The 13,822-nt window shown below is 40.5% G+C and overlaps 1 protein-coding gene across 3 annotated transcripts in view; it reads left to right on the top strand.

Moving 5' to 3' along the window:
• FAM227B (family with sequence similarity 227 member B) overlaps positions 1 to 13,822 on the top strand; it is an 81,257-nt gene that overhangs the window by 53,491 nt on the left and 13,944 nt on the right. For all 3 annotated transcript variants that reach the window (XR_015750785.1, XM_087972670.1, XM_087972671.1), the window contains 2 exons: positions 11,990 to 12,039; positions 12,594 to 12,753. Coding sequence is in view for 2 of the 3 variants with exons in the window: in XM_087972670.1 (XP_087828796.1) it covers positions 11,990 to 12,039; positions 12,594 to 12,753 (210 nt within the window). In the remaining variant the exon portion in view is untranslated. The remainder of the gene's footprint in view (positions 1 to 11,989; positions 12,040 to 12,593; positions 12,754 to 13,822) is intronic.

The raw sequence follows: 13,822 nt of genomic DNA on the forward strand, positions 1-13,822 counted from the left end.
TCGTGGTGGCACCGTGGTTAGAATGCAATACTGCAGGCTAATTCTGCCCACAGCCTGGAATTCAATCCTGACCAGCTCAAAGTGGATTCAGCCTTCCCTCCCTCCGAGATCAGTAAAATGAGGACCCAGATTGTTGGAGGGCAATACGCTGACTCTATAAACCGCTTTAGAGAGGGCTATAAAGCACTATGCAGTGGTATATAAGTGTAAGTGCTATTGCTGTCATTGACAAGGAGAATTGTGGTGCAAGAAACGACACCAGTAGAATATTTGTAGCTCAGGGTTGAACTGTGAGGCGCTTGGTGCTCTCTGAGCCTGGTTTTTTTTTTTTGTTTTTTTTGGCAGACGTTTCATTACCAAACTAGGTAACATCATTGATGAAGTTTCTCAATTTGGTAATGAAACGTCTGCTAGAAAACAACCAGGTTGGGACCGCACCAAGGACCCCACAAGAAATGATCACAGAACTACATTAGGTCCAGCAGTGAATAGCATGTTACACCTGAAGTTAAGCACCCAGTGTTTAGTTCTTAAGGAGCCAAGTGGGTAAGAAGACTTAAAGTTTCCCCATTCTTACTGACCTCTCTCTTCACTCTCATAGAATGCCTTGCTTTTTCCCAACTAGTCTCATTTTGAGGTAAGAGCTTGGCATTGGAGGAAAGATTGAGGACAGATTTCTCTAATAACAACCAGGACTATTCATGATGAGTCCAAGGAACGAGTTTCTCTGAGCTTGGATTAATATGATTTACTTGGAAAAAGGATTAGAATAACGACCGAAAAAATCCTACAGAATGCATTTTCACTTTCAAACCAGAAATCTGCATACAGGGAATTCACAGCAGTTGAAGTTTTCTGTCTTGTGCTCTTTTAATGCCAGAGAGAAGGGGACACTTTCTCTGGAGAAGGATGCCTGCATATCGGTTTGGAAATACATATTAGCTTTCTTATCAGCTCTTCCACCAAACCTTAGGAAGCTCAGCCATCAAGGCAGGAAAAATGAATTCACCAATCCCGTAATCTAAGGAGAAGTTGCATTGATTGCCGATGTTGTCCTTGTAGCATATGGCGTGGAATGGCATTTCATTGTTAGGGCCACCTGTGCCAGCTTGGCTCCTAGGCACTTTCCCACATTTCATCGTTTTCCCAGGCCAGACCATTATCCCTGGCACTCTACCCCTGCAATAGGATAGTGCCATTTTTCTTTTCAGAACCTGACCGTCCACTTTGTCAGTAGTTCTACCTGGCTCACCTGGAAGCAAATCCACAACACTTAAACAAATCGGTCTGTTACACGATATCTCGTTTGGCCAGTTGTAAACACATCTCCCTGTCTGATTAAAAAAGGCCCAGACCTTTCTCTCCCTTTACTCATTGTGACATGGTGGGGCTGTTTCCATTGCTGCTGCTTTGAAATATGCACCGACCTACACGGCTACCTCCAGATTCGGTTTCGACAGCGTCCCAATAATTTGGTGAGACCCTGTGTTTCTGCAGAGCCCGTTTAAAAATCTCAGTGGATTTATTGAGAAAATGTATTGAGGGTACTCAGATTACAGAGCAGAGGGCTTAAGCCTGTGTGATACAATCCACAAAGAGCCGCTACTCTATAAATGATCTTTTTTTTTTTAAAGTAATGAAGCACAATAAGGGTCAACTCTGCATCACTGAATACAGATGTTGAAAGGTAGCTCTTTGGTTTGGAAAAAATATTATTCATGGTTAGTTCACCAGACTTTTTTACAATAATGTTTATGTTATTTTTTTTCAAACCTTCAAACCATTGCCACTTTCAAGAAACGATAACAGATTCATTACAACGCATTGTTACAACATTTTCATGTTCAAGAGGCTTTGCATGTTCCTGTAGCAACAGATAGGCTTCTGGTTATGGTCACTGTTAACAGTTTTACTCTCAAATCAAATCTAGGCAGGAGATTGCATGCTAATCTTCATAAGGTAGAGCATAGGTAAACAGATGGCATCTGTTCGTGGGCTGAACTACCCTGGGGTTGGGAGGCTAACTATTGGTAAGTGTTCTTCGAAATTCACATAAAAATAAGAAAAGCAGCTTTCCAATTTCAGTATTTTAAATATGAAGTTTTCTCCTTCCTTTCCTTCATGTTGAAAAGTTGACAAACATCCAAACTTTCCCTCTGCATTCTGGAATGATATAGACTTCTATCATTTGCTTTGGATCATATATGTTACCTTAGCATACTACATACATGACAATGTTCTCTTAGCTCGGATTCAGTTAATGGCCCTTAATGCCTCAATAAGAGTGGCCAAGACGACACATATAAACAATGCTACTAAGGGACTGAGATGGTATCTTTTTTAAAAGAGGAGAGATAGACACAGATGCCTTAATACTTCAGCTTCAGATTTTTCTAGCATGAGCTCTGGGATCAAAAAATACTTTCTGTTGCTATTCAGAGCCTTGGCTCAAGTTAGTTTTATTTATGGCATTATGTCATTAAGTTGGGGTAGTTAGATAGTCATGTGTATTACATCTACACTGACAGCCCCCAGCAAGATGTTATTAAGGAGTTTAAATAATTCCCTGTTACTGGAAGAGGGTTCATTTCATGGCTTAAGAAACAGAAACCCTGTAGAATCCAAGAGGTTTATTTATTTTTATCCACTAAGACTGTTGCTCAGTTGTTTAGAACTCAAGCGCATATCTTCTGCTTGGATCAGAACCTCAAGTCAAATGCTCTTTGGCTGAGCTGTGTTACAGAATTCTTTTTCTCCTTAAAATAGAGATGCCTCTTTTCCATCCTCTTGAAACATGGAAGAAAAATAAATTATTGGCTCCCAGCGATTTATGTTGCTGGGAAGCAGCCAGTTTAGTGCTTTTGTATGGAAACAGCAACAAACATCAACAAAATCCAGTTTGGTCAGAGAGTAGGCTGGTCATTTGGAAATTTAACTTTAACATAAACAAGACCTCTTGTGATCGATTTATCATGGGAATACTTTAAACGTTTGACTGGAAAGATTGGCTAAAAAAAAGGTGTTGTTTTTTTTCAGGCTGAGTCCAGTCAACAAAATATAGACAGTGTCATCTTTGCAGTAATTTAACATTTAAGAATGTTCTAGGAATTAGCAGAATAGCCAATATTTCAAGAATCAATAAATTACAGAGAGTAGATGAATAGTGTCAAAATCTGGAGGGAGGGAGAATCTGTGACAGAAGAATGGCCAAATTGGAAACGCTTTAGTTTTATGCCAGCCAGGATGAAAACTAAGGTAGTGATTCTGAGAGAGAGGTTTTCTTCAAGTTATTGCCATCCATATTTTAGTTTTTATTCTCCCATCCATGGTTTCCCATTAGAAGACTCACATCTTCGTTAGTTTATTTATATTACTTCCCAGGTGGCTCTCAATCTAATCCATTTGCAAATATTTCAACCCTAATAGCTTAAAAATACTGCACACAGTAAATATTATTGCATTTAAAGATAGAGCGGTATCAGAAGCACTGAAGCTAGCATGGGCAATCGTAGAAGGGATGGTGAGTTGGTTGTATGAACACATTCTGTCCTTGGTATAACGAAAAGCTCGCTTCATTGTCTGGTTAAGGAAAAATATAAGCCCTGTCAAAGATGCATCCATCATCACATTAACATTGAGCATTAGGGCTTTATAAATGTAATTGGCCAAGACCTGGTGGCAGGCTTATAACCTCAGGGAAAAAAAGACTATGGAAGAGGCTGAACACCTGGCTAAATTAACCCATCTTCACAAAGATGGATCCTTCTTCACTAGACGGTGCAGCAAAAGAAACTGATGGGAAAAGGCATTTTCGCATATCCAGACCAAGAGCAAAGTTTCTGTCTTCCTGGCAGATCGCATGCTGGACAAAAGTCATATCAGGACATCAAAGGAGAATAGATTGGGTGGTGGATGGAGCTTTCCTTGAAGGTAAGAAAGCTTGCCCACTAAGATATAGCTGTAAAAATTCTAATAATGGATAAGTTGGTGTGGCATGATCAGTATGTAAATCAAGATGGGCTGTTGATCGGTCCGGTTAACAGAGGGCTCAGGAGACCAGGGATATGTAGAGCAGGCAGCAATGCAATGATGCAGGAAGAGATTATCCAAGGAAACGTATATTTCAGCATGTAATACCAGCTGCAGTCATAATTGCACTGTCTATCAGACCAGCAGGCTGACTTGCAAGTTTCTTGGCTGAGGAAAAGGAAATGCTACCAAGTCTCCATTCGTGTGAAACAGGTGGTAACTTCCTGGTTGTCTGGACTCTTGTGTTGTCTGGGCCAGCTAGGCAAGTTGTTATGTGAAGGACATATACCTGTCCCAGAGACCGACAGTCAGATTGCTGATATAAAATAGACAGCTGTGGTACTGTCTGAGATAATTTGAGCTGTGTAGTCCAAACCAAAGTTGGGAAATTTGGAATGCCATGCTTGGACGCTCCAAATATTTGATGGGGTCCTTCCATCCAACTGGTCACCATTGGAAGGGATCCAGCTTGTGCTTCTCTTTCTCTATATGTTAATCTTGTCCATTTCTGGTGGTAAAGTGAAAGGTTTCCTGTGGTAGCTACTGAGATCCTATGGATGGCACTAGATGCTAGCAGCAACCTGCAGTGTCTCTGATGCCTATGAGGGGCCTCATCCTCTATCTGTTGGGTTGGAAAGTCCCGGACTTTCCTGGCTTATAGGTGATCTCTCATTTACTAACATCACCACTAGTCTTAAGGATTGGTTGGGAGGTTGTACCAATGTGGTTGGGGGGGGGGATGTTTCACCCATGTGGGATCTATTCTCCAATCCAAATACTGTATCTATGTTCCTCTTCTTTGGTTGTAAAAATAGTATAAAAATAATAAACGCCACGTATGTGGTCAGACATCTTGGCACCCTGCACAGTGACTGATCTTTGAAATCCATCAGTTTCCCCTTATCCAGTCATGCCGTTATCCAGTCATTTCTGTTTCTTAGCTGAGGGAGCTAGCGTTTTCTGAAGACTCCTTCTCATAGTCATGTGGCCAGCATGACTATATGCCGAGGTTCACTGAGCCCTGTTGCTTTCCCCCCCTGAAGTGGGACCTGTTTATCTACTCACATTCGCATGCTTTCAATTTCAAATTTGCAAGAATTGGGGCAAGTAACAGGAGCTCACTCTGCTTGAAGTCTCGAAGTCTCACTCTGCTCCGGAAGCCAGGCTGTCTTTAACCACCGAGCCATCATGCTCCTACTGATGGTACCTTCAGGTAGAAAAGAAGAGCCACGGTCAGCTCAATGAAAGCTTTTCCTCCACTGTATGGAATCACTGGCCTCAGAAATTCAGAGGTAGCATTGCAAGCTGTACATTTTGAGATGGTTTTGAGAGGAATCAAACCTGAAGGAGATTTGCAAAGTCACACAAGTGGGACAATGGAAGTGGTCTATTTCCTAAGCAGTGATAACTCATAGAGTGGATCTGGCTATAAACTTGATTGCATGTTCCATGACGCATAGAGCTTAATCTAATGATAGAAATGACTTGGCTCATCAGCAGTTGAAAATAGTCCCTACGAAGGGCAGTGTCTGGAAAATTTCTTTATTCTTTTTTATGCATTTTAAGGCACTGTGTGAATGTGGTATATATACAATATACTGCCCATTCTGAATACTGTCTAGAATTGTTGGTTGCTATATAAGCTGTTTGGCATAAGAAAGACTAGGAATTCAATTCTTACCCACATTCATAGTTTTTGTTCTGAATTTTTATGCACTAAAAAGCAACTGCATATTTTACATAATTAAAAACAGTAGAGAATTCTGCAATTTTAACCTGATTTATGTCTTGTTTCAGCTCTTTGGAAGAAGTTGTCTTCCACTAAGAAGGGGGGGAGGAATTGGAAGCATTTTAAAGAATTGAAATAAAATCTGAATGCAAGCTGCTCCTTTCTAAGGGCATCTAGATCAGGCTGTTCTGGTTAGGGGATCACGGGAGTTGAAGTCCGACCCATCTGAAGGGCACTGGAATGGGACAGATGGGTTTAAAAGATATCTCCGGCTTGTGGTATTGCAAAGCAATAAAATAGTGTGGCATCTAAAACTTCTGTTGTTTGTCCCAACGGTACAATAGGTCCAAGGAAAGAGGAAGCCATGTGGGTGTCTCCCTGCATTAATTAGCATTAGTCCTAAGAGCCAAATACAGAGGGAGTTGTCTGAGAAGAAGACATTCCTCTCAAAGAGAGGAAAGAAAGAATTAAATAATGGGCCACTGCTGTGTTGGCCAAAGGCCCACTACCCTCTGTGACTGCTGCCAAGGTTGGGTTAGGCTGTGCTATTGCAAGGCACTCATACTGAACATTGAATCAAACTATCCATGAAAAAAAACCTATTACAAAGGTAGTCTTGATGATACAGCATCAGTAGACTGAACAACACATCTTGAAGCTCGTCATCTCTTGAACCATATCATGGGAATACTCATTAGTATATCAGTGCTTGGGGAAGAGTAGGGCTCTAAAGGATCAAAACCGTTAAATTAAGCAATGATTTACAACAGGGGTGTCCAACCTTGGCAGCTTTCAGACTTGTGGACTTCAACTCCCAGAATTCCCCAGCCTGCATGGTCCACAAGTCTTAAAATTGCCCAGGTTGGACACTCCTGATGTGCACCGTTGTGGCTGTAGGAATGAATAGGCCTTAACAACTCAAAGAATTTACTTTTGAGTCCCATCCTGCAAATTGTGGATTAATATTTTGGATTTTAAGGTGGCTGCATTCATACTTACAATCCCTATTGTGACTGCTTACTAAGGCGTTGATGTGGCCATAAAACCAAATTGCTCAGTTTTTTGTTTTTAAAAAATGGGATTTCATCTTCATGAATTTTTTTCCCTCCACCTGGACATGTATTGTTTAACTAGCAAGGTTGTTTCCTTTCCAGAACTGATCTTAAGGCCTCCAAGCTCCAGATCATTTTCGACTAGATCTGACAAAACTGAGGAGAGTTTCAGTTAATAACATCCAAGAAGCTCTGTCAGATCACGGGGAGGGAAAACAGGGGAATGAGAACGAGTGTTCTGAACCAGTAGCAGATGTTAGGGGGAATGTGCTGATCCAGTTATTACCTAGCACTAAAAGAACTGGAAAAATGTTCTGGAGGCCAGCAGCGACACAGCCCTTCTGGGTGGCCTGCCCATCATTTGGGGTTGGCTGTCATTTTGCAAAAGGCATTCTGGGTCATCATGACACTTGAGAAGAAGTGTGTGTGTGTGTGGGGGGGGGGAGAGACACTCAATTGCTTTCCCACAAGTTTTCCCTGAAGATAAAGATGGGTGTGAACCCAGCGTGGATCCAATTCAGCTTTTCTGAATTTTACAGTACGGTAGCTAGCATGTAACATGGACCGTCATTCTTCTGATTTATGAGCGCGGCTGTTGTGCCACATAGAGAAGATACATTTTGAGGACTGCAATCCAAGGTTTTTTTTTAAATTTAAGTTTATCTTTAGTCCCCAACCAGAATGTGCTTTAGCTCTAGTTTTCACCATCTAGAAATTCCTGCCGTTTTCCCAAGGATGGCGTCCTCTCGATTAATAAGCTACAATTTACTTTATGCCTAACTAGCATGGCGAGGATTGTCTCCTCCAGTACAGCATGGACATAACCTTGGATGTCCCTTTTGTTTTTTGCAGAACTATGCATTACAGACCCATAATTGGCATATTCCTATATATTAGTTTATAACTAATACAGTTAGTGTATTGGTAGTGTACAGGTAGTGTATCAATTGCGACAATTGAGCCCAAAATTTCTGCTGCTAAACGAGACTGTTGTTAATTGGATTTGGCCAATTTTACCACCTTCCTTGCCCATGGCTGTTAAGTGAATCACAGTAGTTGTTAAGTGAGTAATACGGTTGTTAGCTGTCAATCTGGCTTCCCCATTGACTTTGCTCATCAAAAGGTCACAAAAAGTGTTCACAAACTCCGGGACTCTGCAACCGTCATAAATAGGAATGCCCAGGCACCTGCATTTTGATCACATGACCATGGGGAATTCTGCAACGGTCACAGGTGTGAAGAAATGGTCATAAGTGATTTTTTTTTCAGCACTGTTGTAACTTTGCGCAGACATTGAAGGAACATTGTAAGTCGAGGACTACCTGCAAGGGGTTTTCACGATAACCTCTAATCAATACTGCACTGGACAGCATTAATATTAGGGGCTTCTGGATGGATTCATCTTTGCTGTTCTTCATAGCGAGAATTCTGGATTCTTAGCCTCCCTCCACCCTTACAGAGTTGGAAGGGACCTTGTAGGTCATCTAGTCCACCTCCACCCTGCCCAAGCAGGAGGCCCTACACCATTTCTGACAAATGGCAGCCCAGTTTTTTCTTGAAAGCCTCCAGTGATGAAGCTCCCACAACTCCAAAAACAACTTCTGTTCCATGGGTCGATTGTTCTCACTGTCAGAAAATTTCTCCTTGTTTCAGATTGAATCTCTCCTTGTTCAGTTTCCTTCCTTTATTCCTTGTCTGGCCTTAGGGTGCCTTGGAAAATAGCTTGACCCCTTCCTCCTCTCTGTGGCAGCCCCTCAAATATTGGAAAACTGCTATTCTGTCTCCCCTGGTCCTTCTCTTCACTAGACTAGCCAGGCCCAGTTCCTGCAACCGTTCACCGTATGTTTCAGCCTCCAGTCCCCTAATCATCCTGGTTGCTCTTCTTTGCACTCTTTCTAGAGTCTCAACATCTTTTTGTTTTATATCTATAACCCTTGCAAAGAAGAAGTTTTTGGGTTTCTGCAGAGCTTCCATGCAGCCTCAGGGGATGAGAAGTGGGGGATATGATGGGGGATATGATGGGACAAGAAGTGGGGGATATGCCTCTCAAGACAAGCAGCCTTAGAAATCCTTACAGCTTGGCAGAACTACTGTGTGAACCAGCTGTAGCTTTTCATGTTGGGCTGGGCATTTCGGGGCATGACATGAAAGCTATAGGCCCACCCCACCCACTTTCTCTTCAGTCGTGCTTAGGTTGGAAAAGTTGTCCCAACACAATAGAGAACGGTACTCCCACAACAGTTGAAGGCCTAGAGATGGCTGCTGTGGCCGCAAAGCCATAAACCATCTTACTGCCAACTGGGAGGAGAGGAGGGGGCTTCCAGATGGCTCCCCCCAGTATCCTGTAAGGTTATGAAGAGGCAGAATGTTTTAATTTAGCGAAGGAGGAGGAGAGAGCTACTGCTGGAATCGAGTCTCGTATTAAAAGCAAAAACCTTTTGTGGAAAGGTAGGCCTGCTCTTAGGAAATGTAATTCCTGTCCCGTGAGAAACAGCACCGGGCAAACTTTTATCTGCTTTCATTTCCAAGTTCGATAGGATTTCCACAGAGATTTATGTCACCAAAAGATACAAATGGTGTAAATCATCTGCCGTGCCTTACTCTGGAATTCAGTGCCTTACTCTTAGGTCCCTCAGTAACAGATACCCCCTTCCACCCCCACCCTTAGTCTATTCACTTAGTCTATTCACACAGGGTTTCCCTTGCACCTTCACTTATTGACTTATTGACGATGACGACTGCTACTACTACTACTACTACTTATTATTATTATTATTATTATTATTATTATTATTATTATTGTCGTTATTGTTGTTATTATTATTCTTATTATTATTCACTTAGTCTATTCACATGAGGTTTCCCTTGCATCTTCACTTATTGACTTATTGATTACTACTACTACTACTATTACTTATTGTTATTATTATTGTCGTTATTGTTGTTATTATTATTCTTATTATTATTCACTTAGTCTATTCACATGAGGTTTCCCTTGCATCTTCACTTATTGACTTATTGATTACTACTACTACTACTACTACTTATTATTATTATTATTATTATTATTATTATCGTTGTTGTTATTATTTTTCACTTATTCACTTAGTCTATTCACACAAGGTTTCCCTTTCACCTTCACTTATTGACTACTACTACTACAACTACTACTTATTATTATTATTGTTATTATTATTCTTATTATTATTCACTTAGTCTATTCACACAAGGTTTCCCTTGCACCTTCACTTATTGACTTATTGATTACTACTACTACTATTTATTAATATTATCATCATCATCATCATCATCATTATTATTCACTTATTCACTTTGTGTATTCACACGGGGTTTCCCTTGCACCTTCCCTTCTGTGCATTAAAATCCATGGAAGCTTCCATAAAAGAGGCCCTGCAGGAAATAAAACCAATTGCAAAGTATCCCACTCACTAGAACCCCACATTCCCAAGACAGTTACTGTCCTTGACAAAATCAGGAGCAACAGCGTGACGTTTGGCAGTGGGAAGGTCTAGCTCTTTAGTTCCACAGAAGATTCACATTTGGGTTGAAAAATTAGCTTTCTGTGAGCATATCCTCTTTTTATAGAATAGCAAGAGTTGGAAGGGGCCTTGGAGGTCTTCTAGTCCAACCCCCTGCTTAGGCAGGAAATCCTATAGCATTTCAGAGAAATGGTCGTCCAATCTCTTCTTAAAAACTTCCAGTGTTGGAGCATCCACAACCTCTGGAGGCAAGTTGTTCCACTGGTTAATTGTTCTAACTGTCAGGAAATTTCTCCTTAGTTTTATGTCGCTTCTCTCCTTGATTAATTTCCACCCATGGCTTCTTGTCCTACCCTCAGGTGCTTTGGAGAATAGCTTGACTCCCTCTTCTTTGGGGCAGCCCCTGAGATATTGGAAGACTGCTATCATGTCACCCCTAGTCCTTCTTTTCATCAGACGAGATGTACCCAATTTCAGCAACCGTTCTTTCAATCCCTTAACTGAATAAGGATCCCTATATGCAAATAAGCGTGCACCTATAGATTTCACACAGACACACATATACCCATCATCATCATCATCATAGCGGTTTCAATCCATAAGCCCAGGTGCTGGGCAAGTGCATAGTTGGTTCATGCCCTGAGTAACTTTTTCAAAGGTTCAGACACAGAATAGATTATTCTCCTAGTATGGATATGAGAAAAATGAAAGTGTGTCTCGGCTGAATGCAGTTCTGGAAGTAATTGCATTTTTAATGCAAATTCCCTAGTCAAAATTATGTATCTGCCAAGATTATTCTAAATAAAGTACATCAGAGACAAAAGTTGTACAATTGGTGGAGACCTGCAGTATTGTCCACTGTCTATATTTTCTAGTTTTTAAAGGGAATGTTGACGAGAAGATAATATATTCATACCGGGGTTCCTGCAATTAGTTGGAATTGCCTGTTTTATTAATATTACCTTATTGTGTTTTCTATAAAGCATTAATTATTTGAATAATTATTTGTACAATAGAAAATTTTGGCTAAGATGTTCAAAGAAAGGGCAGTGATTGTATTTCCTTTGAAGGAAACCAAGATAATCAGAATTAATTCTTGGAAACGTAACACTTGCTCAGTACTGATCTCCGAGACATAACAATCTTGGAATTGGCAAGAACAAATCTAAATTCCTTGAATACAATAATGCAAATCTCTAAGAATTTGTTAAAATTTCCTGGTACTTTTGAACCTGGGAATAGTCATTTCATATTTATGATTTAAGTTTAAGGGCCCTTGGACATTATTATGTAACTAAGGAAAGTGAGTAACAACACCATGTTTGCTCTAAATGTCATCAATTAATTTTATTTTATTATAATTAGGCAACTTTTGAATTCTCAACACTTTTTAAATAGTACAGTCAACTTCCTCTTGAAAAGGGATTGAAGAGTTGGGTGGGACATCGGCCTCTGCACCTGTGTAAAACTAATTTTTCAGTCGTGGGAATATGCTCTTCCAAAACACCAATGACTGAGGATTTTAACCATGTCTTTAAGAAAAACCCAGATTGTCTGCATCTCTAGTTCTGTTGTGGATGAGATGATCTTATCTCATTGAATTAAGTTACAAAAATGATGGGAGGAAAACTCAAAATTAGGTAACTGAAAAAAACAAACCTTTTTTGTATTTTATACAGTGAGATTTCAGGTGACTAATGAAGAACAGCCAGCACACACAAAAAAGGAGGTATGTGTGAACATTCTGCATTATCTTCAAGACCTGAAAACAGTTTCCTCTCTAACCTGTCTTATTTCTTTTTGCAGGTTTTGCAAAAACAATTTAAACCTTTGCACAATGAATTGTGCATATTCTTTAGAAGGGAAAATAATCTCCTAACTGAATTATAGATCATACTGGAGAGAGGAACAGAATAAGAATAAAATATTACAAACAGCAATATTTTTTTATTCAAAGCGTAGGTTACTCTTTGCACTGCAAATAAAGAACAATCAAAGCCAGTCTTTTAGCAACAAATACAAAATTAGACCAGAATACAAAATACAAAATCAAGAGAAAGACTGAGGTTGCAGTTGCCAGAGAGCAGAGATTGGGGAGGGAGATTAGATAATTAAAAACAACCTTAGGGACAGAGGGCTTAACCTTTCCTTCTGCACTATTTTCCCAATCAGGATCTGCCCCCCCTTCTTACCTCCCCCCCCTCCACCTCTTAGCAGCCCCAGCTGGAAGATAGATTAAACTGCGCTGTTTTATAATAAAGGCTCTTTCCATCTTCTTTATAGTCCCATTACGCTGGAGACGGCCCAGACTTTCAGCATTCGCTTTTCAACCTTGGTGGTCAAAGTCCATTGGTCTCCTATTATTTTCGGATGCATGGACTCCCTAATACTTTAGCGAACTCCCGAGGTTACAGGATCAATCACAGTGAAATCTGCAAAGTACCATATCCTTTCGTTTTTAAAGGAAGACGTTTATTACTTGAGATAGCTTTAACCGTTTCTGAAACCTGCAGTAAAATAATGTATGTCCATTAAAACACACACATACTCACACAGTGTAGTGGGTGAAGGGATGAGAAAGACAGAAGTGAAATCTGGACTTTGCGGGAATGTGGCTTTCTTTTTTGTGGCAGGTCAGACTGAATATTTCCTCTCTGAGCTCAGTTCTTTTCCAAATTGGATTTGGAGAAAATCCAATTTGGAAAAGAAAATCCAGTTTGGGTTTGGGTTTAGGACTGGATTAGGGACTTCTGTCCTCACTGTGAGTTGTGTGTGTGTGTGGGGGTACACGAAGGGAGGCTCAGCCAATCTCATTGTACACATGTTGTACTCTGACAATAAAGGTAATAATAATAAAAGGGCTAAGCTAATATATAGAGGAGTTGCTGTATACATTTTCTCTCAACTATGGTTTGCTTTTGCTATTAAAAGACACATATAACATGCCTGTTTTATTTTATACATATACAGGCCAGGACAGATATATAACAAGAGTCAGTTTGGTCTAGTGGGTAAGGCACCACACTTGAAACTGAGAGGCCATGAATTCAAGTCCCACCTTAGCCATGAAAGCCAGCTGAGTGACTTTGGGCCAATCACCAGGAGACTGTGAGTTCTATTCCCGCCTTAGCAATCCAAGCCAATTGGGTGATTTTGGCCAATCCCCAGAGACTTGAATTCTAGTCCCACCTAGCCATGAAAGCTAGCTGGGTGACCTTGGACCAGTCATTCTCTCTCATCCCAACTCATTTCACAGGATGGTTGTTGTGGAGAAAATAGGAGAAGGAAGGTGTGTTTGCCGTCTTGAGTTTTTTGTAAAAATAATAAAGGTACGATATAAATAAATAAAATTAAGTTGAAGCCATGCCATAATGACTACATACACTCGTCACACTAATCCACAGTCTGCTTAACCATTGTTTGCTCAATAAACCATAAAACCAGAGAACAGTAAGCCAAAAGTGAACAAGATCACTGCATGGACTTAGTCACTGAGTAAACTCTTGGCACAT

This window comes from Notechis scutatus, chromosome 11 (genome assembly GCF_049901735.1).
Source record: "Notechis scutatus isolate UNSWTSFEM ecotype Mainland chromosome 11, rNotScu1.2, whole genome shotgun sequence".
Classification (NCBI taxonomy): Eukaryota; Metazoa; Chordata; class Lepidosauria; order Squamata; family Elapidae; genus Notechis; species Notechis scutatus.